The sequence below is a fragment of the Haliotis rufescens genome, unplaced genomic scaffold (genome assembly GCF_023055435.1).
Source record: "Haliotis rufescens isolate VD_foot unplaced genomic scaffold, xgHalRufe1.0.p SCAF_4, whole genome shotgun sequence".
Taxonomy (NCBI): Eukaryota; Metazoa; Mollusca; class Gastropoda; order Lepetellida; family Haliotidae; genus Haliotis; species Haliotis rufescens.
In genome coordinates, this window is record NW_025964112.1 from 57,855,581 (window position 1) to 57,871,473 (window position 15,893).

Below are 15,893 nucleotides of genomic sequence, written 5' to 3' on the forward strand. Positions count from 1 at the left end.
TTAGTGGTAGTAAGATGGTGGGGATCTGTGGACAGCCAGTAAAAGTTTTGAAACTGACATCTTTCCCTTTGGACATTCACGGCATTCTCGGCTCGCATTGTCTAGTTTGTCCAAAGGAACGTGAGACCACTTCCACACTTCTTGACTTCGTTCCACTCATGGTAGAAATAGTGTGCTGGGTATCGTAGAAGTCATGTAAAGATACCTGAAAGAGAATATGTGTCATGTTTCAGAGAGATTACAGTTGGTGACGTATGTGAGTGAGTGAGTTAACATTTATGCATTCAGAGATTTGTTAATCAGGGAAGTTATTATTCTGAGCATTGTCACTTGAAACGAGTCTGTCATAATGAATGGGGTTACAATTCAGTACAAAATAAGCTTTGACATGATTCGTAGCTAGGAGCATGAGCAACGATACTTTGAGGAAATAATGCATATTACAGTGAAGAATATGAAACTTTACTGTGATATTGTTTTATTACGTGCCTCATTTTCGATAGTGGTTTCAGACGAATACCTAAGTTTCGGGATCCACGTATTCATGCAACCAGCGCCCTCTTACTAGTAGTAGTAAGAGGACATATTTGCTAACATTTGTGTTTGTCTGTTGACAGCAAAAGTTTGGAAACTGGCATCTTTCCCCTTCGACATTGCACGGCATTCTCGGCTCCCATTGTCTAGTTTGTCAAAAAAGGAACCCCAGACCACTCTTGCCATCCATGCTCTTTGACTTCGTTCCATTCATTGTCGAAATGGTGTGCTTGGTATTGTAGAAATGTCATGAAAAGATACCTGAAAGAGAAAATGTATCATGTTTTGGAGACATTACAGTTGGTGACGTGTGTATGTAACTGAAGCAACATTTATGCATACTAAGATTCGTAATGAGGGAAACTTTTTATCCGAGCGTGTTCACTCTGAACTAGTGTCTTCGAACAAACGGGGTTACAGTTTAGTACAAAACAAGCTTTGACATGATTCGCAGTTATGAGCATGAGCAACAATAATTTGGGGCAATAATGCACATGACCTTGAAGAAAATGAAACGTTACTGTGACATTGTTTTTATAACGTGCCTCCTTTTCCCTAATGGTTTTCGACGAAGGAATGGGTTTCAGGAGCCGCTTATACATGCCTACAGCGTCCTCAAGACCTATAGTATCCATAGAAAATCATCGACGGATTTAAATCCGATTATCAGAGGCACCTTTTGTACCATGAGAGAATCCAGTAGGAAACACCTGACAAATCTGAAAGAAAAGAACATTTATTAGGTGAACAGTGTTAAGTTAATTAAATGTCTCGAAAACTAGTGAAAAGATGACAAATGTCATCCTAGAAAACCAACGACGGTTATAAATCCTATTCCTATCCCTCTTTCGGGCCACCTATATTAATTATCAATGTTACGATTGCTTGATATTTCACAACAATTTGTGTTGCATCGTGTCATTTCAACCGTATACTTACATTCATTCTGATTGATGTTTGACATTGCATACAAATTATGCTTAACACTAGCATATGTTTCCTGCTTGATTTCAGTGGCATTACACTTTCATATTGAGAGGGACAGTATTTCTGTCTGGCAAAAAAGATTCATTATTTAGAATTAATGGTTTCCAAAGATATTCAGTGGAAAAATAATTCATGGAAAAAGTAACGGTATCTTTTGAAACCCTTCAGGATGTTTCCTGCATGAATTAACTTGCTTAGTTGACTAGACATTGGTATCAAATTAGGTTTCGTGTGGCAATGTTAGTATAGGTTAGTCACGGAAAAGCACTGAGATGATCATCGCGTTTGTGTAAATAAATAGAGGTATTTTGTTACGCCACTCCTTTCAGCCTGTCACGAGATGAGAGAAACATGATATTTCACGAGACACATCAAATATGCTACTAATTATATACATTTTGTGTTTTCTACGGAAAATTAAAGTATTTCATAACAAATGTAAGAGCTTGAAACGTAATTTCACCACCCCATGTATTTGCGATTTAAAAAGTAGTTCAATGTTTGCAAAATCTTTAAAAAATATAAACAAAAGTACCAAAAAATATTTAGGGTCAAGAACATTATATACAAAATCAACTTTAACAAAAAATATTCTTGAAATCTACGAGACCGCTGTTGGGAGCGAATGAATACATGCTGTTCAAGCAACAAAAATGTCCCCAGACAAGTTAAATGAGAAATTAACAGTTTAAGAGGAAACATTTTCAAAAGAACAACAAACAGCAAGAAGCGATATTTACTCTATAAATGCCTATATGTATAGACAATGTACTGGAGACAATTTGCGTCGAAGTAACTCTTGTATGGCAACAGTTCGGTTCAAGAGTTTATGTTCACTGGGGTGAAATATTTAGTATTATGTTCACTGGAGTCAAATATCAAGTGTGTTATGTTCACTGCAATGAAAATATCACTTTTCTCAACTTCAGAAAACTCAGTCTTTCAGACTGGAGTACATAATGAAAAACGATTCTACTGGGAACATGCAGCAGCAGAGCTCTTGGACATCGTCCTCGACATCCGCTTTTGAGAAACGGTACCCATTAGATCATGAGATGAATGATCTATTCCGCGAAGTATGCAACATCACAACTGGCTATATTTGAACGCAAAACGTATGAATCGGAAACTGAAACTGATGTCGGCCGAACATGTTCATCAAGAACATTATATACAAAATCAACTTCAACAAAAATGATTCTTGAAATCTACGAGACCGATGTTGGAAGCGAAAGAATACATGCTGTTCAAGTAACAAAAATGGCCCTAGACGAGTTAAATGAGAAATTAACAGTTTAAGAGGAAACATTTTCAAAAGAACAACTAACAGCAAGAAGCGATGTTTACTCCATAAATAACTGTCATTATGGAACAAACGTAAAGAGGAAGTCAACAGTTTGTTTTCGGGCTAGACACTTACGATAAAGAGAGACAATTTGCTTTGAGGTTACTCTTGTATGACAATAGTTCGGTTGAAGTTTTTATCTTTACTGCCGTGAAATATCAAGCGCGTTATGTTCACTATAATGAAAATATCAACTCAACTTCAGAAAACTCAGTCTTTCAGACTGAATTATATACTAAAGGACGCTTCTACTGGGAACATGCAGCAGCGAGAGCCGTTGGACATCGTCCTCATCCTCGTCACCCGTTTTTGTAAAACGGTAACCATTAGATCGCACGATAAAGTTTCAGTATCTATGATTCGAACCACAAACAATTGATTGCGAGTTTTACGCATTTAACGAAGAAATAACATTTCTACCTCAAAGTGCAGGCACACTTGAATTACTTGTACATCACTCAGCACTATATCAAAACAGACGATAGCTGACATTACCATCACAAGTAAAACATTTCGAATGGTTTACTCAGGTCGCCTGCCCTTTTGGATGTAACCCATGAACAATGGCAACAGTCCAGTGATTACAATATGGGCGAGTTCGGGATTCAAACCCACGAACCGCAGAACTCTCCACATCGAATAATGAAACTGTTGGTATGATAATTTGACACACATACAGTGTACTTACAACGTCGGCAGAAGAGCAAGGGAGGCGATATCAATTCTAACTTCAGTAGTACGTGGTCTCTGTTACAACTACTTGTCACTGAAAAGGAAATCTTATTTCTCCAGTTTATGAACAATTTCGTCACATACATGCTTGAAGATGAGTAGGCAGAACAAAAGTGCAAACTAATCATATTCTGAATAATCTGTGAAATGTGATGCCTCACGTCATTTACTGTGCCAGGGATTGCTTTGAAATCACATCCTATCGAAAATATAATATGCATAATGAAATAAAATCAGAATCATATCATCTACCGCTACCTGCTATATTGCTGGCAATAATTTATAAGGAAGAGGTGAACATTGTTATTTCCATTTCAGTTAGTATGTAAATGTATGTAAATGAAACTGTTATTGAAACAAACAATATTCGCGCGATATCACGACGCTTTTAAATAATCGCGTCTGTGAGAGGTAAACAAGTTGATGACTGCATCAGCAACGAGCTCCATCGTTGAGGCAGGAGGCACAAACTGAGACCACCCGGCCTTCCTTTCAGTAGGTATCGACGACAAGGATATTAAACTTGGGATATGCGCAGCCTCTGAATCGGCACAGAAGCTAAATTTTGTCTCTTGGTCAGATGGAATAGGATTTAGGCATTGTACACATTCAAACGGTTGGATGTCCTTGACCTTTGGGAAAACATGACGCCTTTTGTGGCGAATTGTTGTGGAATATGGCTTGTGTGCCAATACTGAAAGGATCGAAACTGAATCAGAATCAGTTTAGCCTCTGCCTAATTGAGAGGCTTTTACGTCAATTAATAACATTTGTCATGGTTTGTAGAATATCACCAGAATTACGCACTTAAATTAGGTTTTGGTTTGGTTTGTTGTTTAACGCCGCACTCAGCAATATTCCAGCTATATGACGGCGGTCTGTAAATAATCGAGTCTGGACCAGACAATCCAGTGATTAATATCATGAGCATCGATCCACGCAATTGGGACCAATGACATGAATCAACCAAGTCAGCGAGCCTGACCACCCGATCCCGTTAGTCGCCTTTTAAGACAAGCATAGTCGCCTTTTACAGCAAGCATGGGTTGCTGAAGACCTATTCTACCCCGGAATCTTCACGGGTCCGCTCAAATTAGGCACTCAAAAATGTATTTTTACTAAAATATTATCAGCATCGTTTGAAACAACATCGCGCACATGTACGGATGCCTTACCACCAATTGGAACAGTTTCCTGGATATATTCTGGATACTGATCCTGTTCGTCTCCATACCCGAATATAATATGCCGTACATGGGATATCATTCTTTCTCGGGCATGAACACATATTGTTTAACACAGTGGAGCGTAACGTTTTTCAACACGCATCTGTAATCAGACTTTTTGTATATTTTGTTCTTCATGCGTAGTAATGCCAGCGGCTTACAACAAAAGTCGTATCTATTTTTCCTAGGTGATTCCCAAGTTGAGATGCGAAGGTTACACCAAACATTGGTTCATACAGAACTCCATTGTGAAATTAATAAAGAACAACACAAACGCAATGAATAATTTACAAATTATATTGAAACACACAGGATTAGGTTTACTATCACAAGATGGTGACGTAAAATGGGGTTTAGCGTCGCGTCCCAGATTATTGAACTTATATAGCGACGTGCCTGCACTAGAGTGTGTATGTGTGTATGTGTGTCTGTGTGTGACTAATGCTGATTTTATAGTGCGAGCCCACTGATATATTATGCCGCAGTTAACATGAATACCCCACTCAGACACAGTATACTGACTGTAAGCCGATCAGTCCTTGTTTGGGCCCCTTAATGCCGAGCGCCAGGCAGGGTACCAACAAGGGTACATTAATGTCTTTTGGAATGACGCGGCCAATGAGCTGACCCCGGACCTTACGCTGTCTTGGCGGACGCTCTACCACTAGACCACGTAGGTCACCTACAATCACAAGAGGCAAAACAATGGGTTATATATGTGACAGAACTAATAAATAACAGGTCCTATAATAAATGTCGGTGCTCTCACGATTGTCCAGAATACAGTCACAGTCGAATGTCTTGAATGAAACACATGTTCCGATAATGCAGTGTTGGAAATAGGCAAGTTTTCGTGTTGTCGGATAGGTCCGCACGTGGCAAGAAGATAAAACGCAATTCAGGTTGTAAAAGGCCTTGAATAGCCTTGTGCCGCTCTTAAAGGTACAGACAGCCTTCTAGAAACTGTCACCTCTCGAAACCCGGTGTCAACAACACCAAAGGGAATGTAACTCTAATTACACTTCCGGCAAAGGAAGATATATTTTACGAGAGCCTCAATAACTTTGCAGCCAATAATGGCTGAGGAATATTTCAGGATTTAAACAATGTATTACAAATAATTGAAACTGGTATTCAGAAAGTAATTACTATTCTTAATGTAAAGATGACAAGATGTGTCGTATAGACTCGGATGATAAATGTGATATCTATTGAACTTCTGGTTTTAAAGGGAGGCTTGGAGTGCATAAATATCTATACAACCATGGGTAAACACAATAATAAAACAAAAACGGCAATTATCAGAATCTGATTCTGAACTTGATTCATCTGATGATGAAACAGCGACGAGATTATTGTATTCCGAAAGGGATATTTGGCCTCATTTTCTGGTCATGGAAGCTAAGGGTGACCGTACTCTAGCTTCGTATTCACCATTTCTATTGGAAAAAGGACTCCACTGTTAAGCTGGTGAGTTGAAGCATATTACGAAATTACGTTCGAGGGCGTCTTTTATTGAATGAACGAGGAAATCACAATCTCATGACATCAACCAAGTTGGTAGATATACCTGTTAGCTGTTCTGCTCACACGACCTTAAATTTCATCAAGGCCATAATTCGAGACCGCGATTGCAGTCTGGTGGAAGAAACTATTCAAGAAATTGTATCTGAACTTCGCAGTCAAGGTGTGATTGAAGCCAAACGATTCACATATCGTAGAGATGGCTGTGTTTTCCCTTCAAACACATACCTTTTGACTGTCGACTCAACAGTTATACTAAATTCCATTAAAGTTGGTTGTTTCTCCATGTGGACCTCTACATTTCACGACCTTCTCGCTGTAAATGTCAGAAGTTTGGACACGGACAGAATTCATGCACACGTAAAGCTACTTGCTTCAGATGTGATCAACTTGATCATGATGGAAACAGCCTCTGAAATGCTTAAACTGTCAAGGTAAACATATGTCATCTTAAATGGACTGCAGTGAATATAGGTTTCAATCCATCGTACAAAAATTAAATATGAACAAAACATCAGCTGCTACGATGTCAGGAAACGAGCAAAAGCAGTCACATCCACTAACACGACAGGGCATATTTATGCGTCTGTAGTTAAACCAGCTACAATGGTTCAAACAACATTGTTCACTGTCAAACAGATCTGTCATGGACAGTAGGAGACCAAAAAAAATAACCAACCCAAATACAATTTGGTCACTGCTCCAATAGTAACACAAGAAGCATTTACACAAACATCACCTGAAACAACCACCAAAACTGTAGCACCAAATATTGTTAAAAGTCCAGCGAAGAACATGCAAACTGACAGAGTGTCAAAGGCACTCAATGACCCCGTACAACTTTACGACAAGTATGGGTCGCTCGAGGACATGGATACGGAAGTATCCCCTTATTCGCTCATTTCTGGCCGTACACGTGGCAATTCTCCCAAAAGGTAAGTCAGGAATCGATTCCCTGTTACTCCACCTCAATGAGTAACATACATTATCTAATTCAGTATAATTGCAGAGGTCTTAGGACAAATTTTAATGAGTTACAGCTAATCATACAAGACTATACGCCGTCAGCAATCTGTCTTCAGGAGATCTTAAGCAGACCGACAACTTTACGTCAGTACATGTCTTATCATTCATTTTCTCCGACGGGAAATAAAGCTACTGGAGGATCTACGATTTTGGTGAAGCAGAGAGTGATCCAAAGCCCTGTTTCACTTCATACTAATCTTCAAGCCTGTGCAGTATGATTAACTTTTCACATAACATTTACTTTGTGCTCTTTGTACATTTCACCTTCACTGCTCTTCAACAGTCTGATATTCAGAAGCTATATGATCAGCTCCTAAAGCCCTGCTTCATCATGGGCGATTTAAATGGGAATAACCCTAAATTAGGAAGTTGATCACTTCCCTACTGTTCTAAAAGCTGTTAAACCGGATGATGACCCACCTTCATCGTGGTGGAATTTTACAAAGGCAAATTGGTCCTTGTTTGAAATATTATGTATCGAAAAAATAAAGCCTGACAATTTCAGAAATGTATAAACCCCACTGAGTTGTTTATAAATAATATTGCTGGCCAAACAATTTCTAAGTCCTCTGCAAATCCTCATATTCGAAAACCATGGTTTAATAACGACTGCAAACAAGCAAGAAAGTGTAGGAAGAAGGTGGAATATAAATATTTCCGCAAACATCCTACTGTTCATATTTTGAATAATTTCGATATTACTAGCAAAATAAGCGCCAGGAACAATGTCTCCAATTCACGGACACCCATGTCCAAGGTATAGAACATGGTTAGAAAATCGTCTGTACACCACCTTGAAGACGGTGACAAATTAATAACAGTTAAATATACTTGGTGAAACTCTTGCCAAAAATTCTTCATCAGAGTTTCAGAGATATCAGAAACATCGGGAAAGGAAAAAGTTATTTTTGATTCTAATAATGGTGAAGATTTCAATGAAGTATTATCACAATCTCATTAAAATCAGACCTTAGTTCTCTCTATCGCTAAACAAAGATCTTAGGACATCTCATTAAGAGTCACGTCAGAACGACCTTCATCCAACCAATCAGAGCGTTGCTTTCCAGATCATGAAATAGACAGTCGGATTGTGTTTTCTAATCATGCAACCACGAAATATTAAAAAAGGGACAGTTTCGGGTTTTATGATTGTATCCATATAATCTAGGACATCTATAAGCCATTCCAGAATGTTCTTCTTATTAGTTTTAATTTTTTAGATCGAGAATACGTCAAAATGTGTTTCGAAGCGTAGTCGCCAAATTGAAACTAGTGTCGTAAAGCTCGAGAAACCTGCCTTCTGAATGGTTAATGTCGATTTCTTGTCAGTCATTTCATTGGTCGGTCAAAATTCGCGAAATGACGTGACCCATAATGGGATGTCCTCAGATCTTTGTTCAGCGGTAGCGGGAACTAAGATCTGATTTTAAAGAGATTGATATTATCATTGCATGAGCTACATACCACTCTTGAGCAAGCTCATGATACTGCAGCAGGGAATGATAATATCCACTATCAGTTATTGAAGCATTTGCCTGAATCTTGTATTGAGACACTTTTAGATATTTTTGACCAACTATGGAATTCAAGGTATTTTCCTCCTTCGTGACATAATGCCATTGTAGTCCCGATACCCAAACCTGGCCGGGATAATAAAGATTCCTCAAATTATCGCCCTATATCTTTAACCTGTTGTGAACGAATGGTGAATAATAGATAAGTTGGTATCTGGAAACATATAATCTTCTCACAAATATTCAGTGTGGTTTCCGGAAAAGTAGAAGTACTATTGATCATTTTGTACGGTTAGAATACTTTGTTAATAATGCTAACGTAAACAAACAACATGTAGTATCAATTTTCTTTGATCTTGAGAAAGCATATGATACCACCTGGAAGCATGACATTTTAAAGGATTTACATGATCTTGGCTTGAGAGGTCGTTTACCTTCTTTCATAACTCAGTTTTTAACAGACAGGCAATTTGAAGTCCGAGTGGGTATAACCGTGTCTGACCGTTATAATCAAGATCAGAGTGTCCCGCAAGGCAGTATTTTGTCTGTAACTCTATTTATTAAAATAAACAAAGGTTCGAAGTGATTCAGTATATAGATCACTTTTCGTGGATGATTTTAATCTATCTTATCGTGGTAAAAATATGCATACGATAGAAAGGCAGTTACAAATATGTCTAAATAAAAATGACAAGTGGTCTCTTGAAAACGGGTTTGTATTTTCTAAATCAAAAACTAATTGTATACACTTCTGTAGAAAATAAAATCCACATAAAGACACTGAATTATTTTTAAATAGCACCCCTTTAAAGTTGTAAAGGTGGCCAAATTCTTGGGACTCATCTTTGATTACCATGTAACTTTCCTACCACGCATTAAGGCACTTAAAGGTAAATGTCTCAAGGCACTCGATTTGATGAAAGTTGTATCTAATTCAAAGTGGGAAGAAGATCAGGCCACCCTCTTACATTTATACGGGTCACTGATCGGTTCTAAACTTGATTACGGCTCCATCGTCTACAGTATGGTGGAAGAGGGGCGGTCGGGTAGCCTAGTTAAAGCGTACGCTCGTCATTTTAATCATAGGCTTAATTGATAAACTATCACCAGTGACTGAAGGGATGATATAAATCCTGCCAGGGTCCATGCAGGAAGCAAAGGTTCTATAGTTGTTTGTTTTTTGTTTAACGCCGCACTCAGCAATGTTCCAGCTATATGACGGCGAATCTGGACCAGACAATCCGGTGATAAATATCATGAGCTTCGATCCACGCAATCTGGATACGATGACATGCGAGCCTGACCACCTGATCCCGTTAGTCGCCTCTTACAACAAGCATAGTCGCCTTTTACGGCAAGTATTGGATTCTGAAGACCTATTCTACCCCGGAATCTTCAAGGGTCGCAAAGGTACTGTTAGTCTCCATGGTCCCTAGCATGGTGATAAAAAAAAGTGACTGATGATCTCTAGCCCATTTTTATATTGTGTTGTTCACTAATACTTACTGCTTTTTAATATTCTCAAATAGTTTTAAATCGAATCTGTAATATTCTAGTTATTGTTCTGTCCATCATTGACAGCTTTTTATTTAAGTATAATGAATGTATAACCTCTCGTCACGATATGGTTGAAATACTGCCGGTGTGACATTAAATATTAACTCACTCACTCACTCATTCACTGATCATTGACAAAATATTCTGAATTTTGCGAATGAGTCTGGTCGATCTTTCGTTGTTTCAAATTTAAATGTTCATATAAATCTGATAACTAGAGAGCATGAAATAAACGTATGGTCTCTACGATAACCACACAGCCAAGTAGTAGCTGAACATCAACTTTCCTACTGGCATTATGGGATGAATAATTCATGTTTAGGTATTTAGGCAACAAATACTTACTTTGCGTGAGTAGCGGGAGCTTCTCATAGTGTAAGATATGCTTACACTTTTCGCAAACGCCTTTCCCCACCTATTTTGCCTTTTACATCCAATGCAATTGCTTGAGGCGGATGGTCGAAACTGGTTGTCTTCCATTTTAGGATAAATATGGTTTGATCTTCATCTTTGTACTGTATCTAACCAAGAGGTATTTACTTTTCTGAACCAAGATAATAAAATAATGAAATACCAGCACCCCCGAACTAATTAATGGACAGTAAATATTCAGTCTACTTGTGAATCCATGTAATCTTTATTTAATTTACCGAAACAAATAACTCTTAAACAGACCATAAAAATATTTCAAATTTTACAAAACCATTTGATACATGTGAGACTGGGATAAATGAAAACAGAAATAAATTAAGGATGGTGTATACTTCCAACGGCTATCACAATCTTATTTATCTTATTGGGTTTTTTTTAGAGAAGATGAATATGCAACATTTATCACTGTTTATATTTCCTTCTTTTACCTGTGATATATCCTTTTCCAATTATAACTTTCATTTTTCTTTTCCTCATACAATCACTCAATGGATTGTCTGGTCCAGCCTCGATTATTTACAGACCGCCATCATATCGCTAGAATATGGTTGAGTGCGGCGTTAAACAACAAGCAAACAAATCCAAGTCATGATAATTAGGTAATTTACAAATAATTGCAGAATTTGCCTTAGTTCATGTAAACTATACATATAACTAAATTATATGTGTGTGAAATATTTGCAGGATGTAAATAATCGCATTTGCACAATCAAAAGTCAAACAAATTTAGTGATTGAGTTTGATTTAACACCGCTTTTAACATTATTCCATTTATATCACGGCGTGTCAGCTTAATGTTGGAGGAAAGCCCGAAGTGATGCAGGTCTCACACATTTACCATTTCGGCACGGGTATGGTGCCGACAAACCTAGAAACATGATCGGGGCGAACCGGGATTCGAACCCACAATCCTAGGTTCTAGCGTGCCCAAGGGACGCAACTCTGCACAGCGAATCGCGGCGCCTTAGACGACTGGGCCACCTGTGCCCCAAAAACAAATTAAGGGTTAATAATGGCCCCGAAATTGGGTTTATTTATTTGACGTAAGGACGTTTTTGACTGCTCATTTGGGCTCATTTCGTGCAAGAGGGTACGAGCTTACTGTATGATTATTATTTTGCCCTGTACCGACTCAATGTGCGCAAAGTACTACTTCAACCGTGTGAAATCTATAAAAAAAAATTGCCTTTATAGTTATTTGGAGATTATATATTAGGTAAACAGTCGAAAAAGAACTGTCATGCTATCACCTTTGCTATATTTAACTGTATGAATGTTAGCCAATATTTTACAAACGACAAAGATGTTAAAAAAATGCTCGATCACAGTAATATTCATATGTCAAAACCTTTCCGACAATATAACTACAGGTGTTTAGGAATCACTATCAGATAGTGATGACGAGAGGTGTTCGCAAAAAATGTGAACATATACTGCCCCAGTGGTGGGATACAGCATGGAAAGGTTGAAAAAGCGACAGCTATATGACGTATTTGCTCTGTGTAGACATGATTTATTGAAGTTGTATGGTGAAACAAGAAACAGAAACAGACAGTGAAAATATACCCTCTGTGTTAGGACTCAGTAACCCTATATGTAACTAGTGTGTCATATCGTTCAAAGAACAACTCTAGTGCATGATCATACAGCAAGAAATCATACTTGTTGAGCGTAGAAATGGCCTCAAATTCTTCACGTGAAATATCGGAAGAATTCATGTGTTTGTGCATGTGCGGTGGAAGAACATATTTACCGACTACTTTTAACTTAAACGTCTCTTCGAACAACACCTGAGTCATGTACGAATACTCCGTTATTCCAAAGAACGCCATATGTTTAAGGGCATCTTTGGCACTGCTCAACATTTTATCATAACACTGCCTTTCGGACATTTTAGTGGTAGAAAGGCATTCGTCTAAGGACATATTTGCTAACATTTGTGTTTGTCTGTTGATGGCGGGGTTCTGTGGACAGCCAGTAAAATGTTTGAAACTGACATCTTTCCCCTTGGACATCGCACGGCATTCTCGGCTCGCATGGTTTAGTTTGTCCGAAGGAACCTGAGACCACTTTGGCCATCCATGCTTCTTTACTTCGTTCCACTCATGGTAGAAATGGTGTGCTGGGTATCGTAGAAGTGTCATGTAAAGATACCTGAAAGCGAATATGTGTCATGTTTCAGAGAGATTACAGTTGGTGACGTATGTATGTAACTGAATGCATACTAAGATACGTGAATGAGGGAAATTATTAATCCTAGCATTATCACTCGAAACGAGTCTGTCATGATGAATTTGGTTACAATTTAGTACAAAACAAGCTTTGACATGATTCGTAGCTAGGAGCATGAGCAACGATACTTGTGAGGAAATAATGCATATTACAGTGAAGAATATGAAATTTTACTATGATATTGTTTATTACGTGCCTCATTTTCGATAGTGGTTTCCGACGAATGCCTAAGTTTCGGGATCCGCTTATACATTCAACCAGCGTCCTCAAGCCTGGGTATTTGCCACACGGCCATGGGTGCTTAATGCTGGAAAACAACACTGATTCTCTGCTATATATGTAGCATGGGCAGTCTTTTTGTCCTTTACAGCTACGACACTTGCCATATATAAGGCCATTCTGAAGCACAGTCGACAAATCTTCGGCACCGGTGAAGGGTATTTGTACGAAGACCAGAACGTCATGTTCCCTCTTGTCAATGTAAAATGTATGTACTTCCTTTCCGTACACATTCTTTACATAAACTCGTGTTGGGTGTATTAAGGAATCTAAAATGTCATCATCATGGTTTGTACGTGTGAATATTTGTAGAGAAGAGAAGACCAATAGTATCCATAGAAAACCAACGACGGATATAAATCCAAATATCAGTGACACCTTTCGTGCCATGAGCAAAGCCAGTAGGAAACAGCTGACAAATCTGAAAGAAAACAACATTTATTAGGTGAACATGGTAAAGTTCATTAAATGCCTCGAAAACTAGTGAAAAGCTGACATATGTTATCTATAGAAAAACAACGACAGTTGTAAATCCTATTACCAGTGGCACCTTTCGTGCCATTGGAAAAGTTAGTGGGAAACACCTGACAAATCTGTAAAAGAGGAACATTTATTAGGTCATTGGACCTAAAAAAGCAATTTTATGTAACAAACGTAGCAACCCATCTTATATATCAAGATTACATGTTACGATCGCTTTATATTTCACAACAATTTGTGTTGCATCGTGTCATTTCAACCGTATACTTACAATCTGATTATTGACACTGCATACAAATTATGCTTTACATTAGCACATATTTCCTGCTTGTTTCCTCAACTTCAGAAAACTCATAAGCCGCATAAGCCGTTGGACATCGTCCTCGGCACCCACTTTTGTAAAACCTGTACCCATTAGATCGCGACATGAATGATCAATTCCGCGAGGTATGCCACATCATAACTGGCTATATTTGAACGCAAAACATATGAATCAGAAACTGAAACTGAAGTCATGACCGAATTTCGTAAAACAAGTTCCAGTATCTGTGATCTGTGATTCGAATTGAATTCGAGTTTTGCGCATTTCACTTATAATAACATTTCTACCTCGAAGTGCAGGCACCCTTGAATTACATATATATCACTCAACACTATATCAAAACAGAAGGTAACTGCCATTTTCGTCACAAGTAAAACATTTCGAATGGTCAACTTACGTCGCTTGCCCTTTTGGGTGAAACCCATGAACAATGGCAACAGTCCAGTGGTCACAATATGGGCGAGTTCGGTGTTCAAACCCTAAAACGCGGGACTCTCCACATCACACAATGGCACTGTTGGTATTATAATTTGACACACATACTTACAACGTCCGCAGAAGAGCGATGCTGTACCAACCTTGAATTCACAGAAATGAAAGGGAGGTTACAGCCTCTTATCGCTGGCTGTTGGCCTTAAGCGAATGCATCATCGTCTATTAATGGTTATATATATATAGATATTCAGTGGAAAAATAATTCACGGAAAAAGTAGCCGTTTATTTGGAAACCCTTCAGGATGTTCCTGGATGAATTAACTTGCTTAGGTGACTAGAGATTGGTATTAAATTAGGCAAATTTGTGGCAATGTTAGTTAAGGTTAGTTAAAGGAAAGTACTGAGATTTTCATCGCGTATGTGCAAGTAAATAGAAGTAGTTCAAGTGTCTCTTGAAATACCTTGTTTTTCTCATCTCATCACAATGGCACTGTTGGTATTATAATTTGACACACATACTTACAACGTCCGCAGAAGAGCGATGCTGTACCAACCTTGAATTCACAGAAATGAAAGGGAGGTTACAGCCTCTTATCGCTGGCTGTTGACCTTAAGCGAATGCATCATCGTCTATTTCAGAGTTCGGAGATAGTGAAGTGCAAGAGAGAAGAACAGAAACCATGTGCTTTGTGTATTTAACATCCATTGTTCTTCGTTTCATAACACTGGAACACAATAAAGGTTTTGCATTAAGTAAACTCTATACGTGGTTGCAGATGTATAGAATGGGAGGAGGCATCATCACTTCTAACTTCAGTAGTACGTGGTCTCTGTTTCAACCATTTATCACTGAAGGGGAAATCTTATTTCTCCAGTTAATGATAACACAAGTCTTGTACCCCGTAAGTCCCAAAACAAGAGACAATAACAATACTCCAGTGCTGTAAATGTGATCTCTTTCTCTTTCGCTTTCCCTTCCACTTTCGAAATCAAAGATCAAATCACATCTTGGCAAAGAAAGTAACAAATGTCAAATATTGAAGATCGCCATGTAGTCTTGTGTACAAAGTGGACAAGTAGTTTAAGGATAACAACTCCCTTAATTATACTGTTCCAGTATAATAAAAGGAGTTATCCAAAAAGCAGAGAGCAGTCGGTCGGTGCTTCCATCCCCGGCCGCGTTATTTCAAAAGACGTTAAAAGATCGTGCATGTTGTTCCCAACCTGACACGCGGCAATAAGGTAATAAACAATAACTGGTCGGCTGG

The 15,893-nt window shown here is 38.4% G+C and overlaps 1 protein-coding gene across 2 annotated transcripts; it reads right to left on the reverse strand.

Moving 5' to 3' along the window:
- Positions 1 to 12,374: 12,374 nt before the first annotated feature.
- LOC125372410 (heparan-sulfate 6-O-sulfotransferase 1-A-like) lies at positions 12,375 to 14,838 on the reverse strand. Of its 2 annotated transcripts, XM_048382353.1 has the most exons (3): positions 14,738 to 14,838; positions 13,306 to 13,809; positions 12,375 to 13,031 (listed from the first exon to the last, which is right to left on the reverse strand). In XM_048382353.1, exons 2-3 carry the CDS (start codon positions 13,776 to 13,778, stop codon positions 12,452 to 12,454), a joined length of 1,053 nt encoding a protein of 350 aa, XP_048238310.1. In that variant the 5' UTR covers positions 13,779 to 13,809; positions 14,738 to 14,838; the 3' UTR covers positions 12,375 to 12,451. The 2 variants fall into 2 exon arrangements, with proteins under 2 accessions (XP_048238310.1, XP_048238309.1); XM_048382352.1 differs by having other exon boundaries at positions 13,306 to 14,837.
- Positions 14,839 to 15,893: the final 1,055 nt, after the last annotated feature.

What these genes read in the sequence shown, in the direction of transcription:
- LOC125372410 (XM_048382352.1), bottom strand. Translation starts at nt 13,826, where the DNA reads ATGTTGTTTTCTTTCAGATTTGTCAGCTGTTTCCTACTGGCTTTGCTC. An exon ending in AAACCACTATCGAAAATGAG is followed by an intron (nt 13,032 to 13,305) that starts GCACGTAATAAA and finishes ATTCGCTTTCAG; the next exon opens with GTATCTTTACATGACACTTC.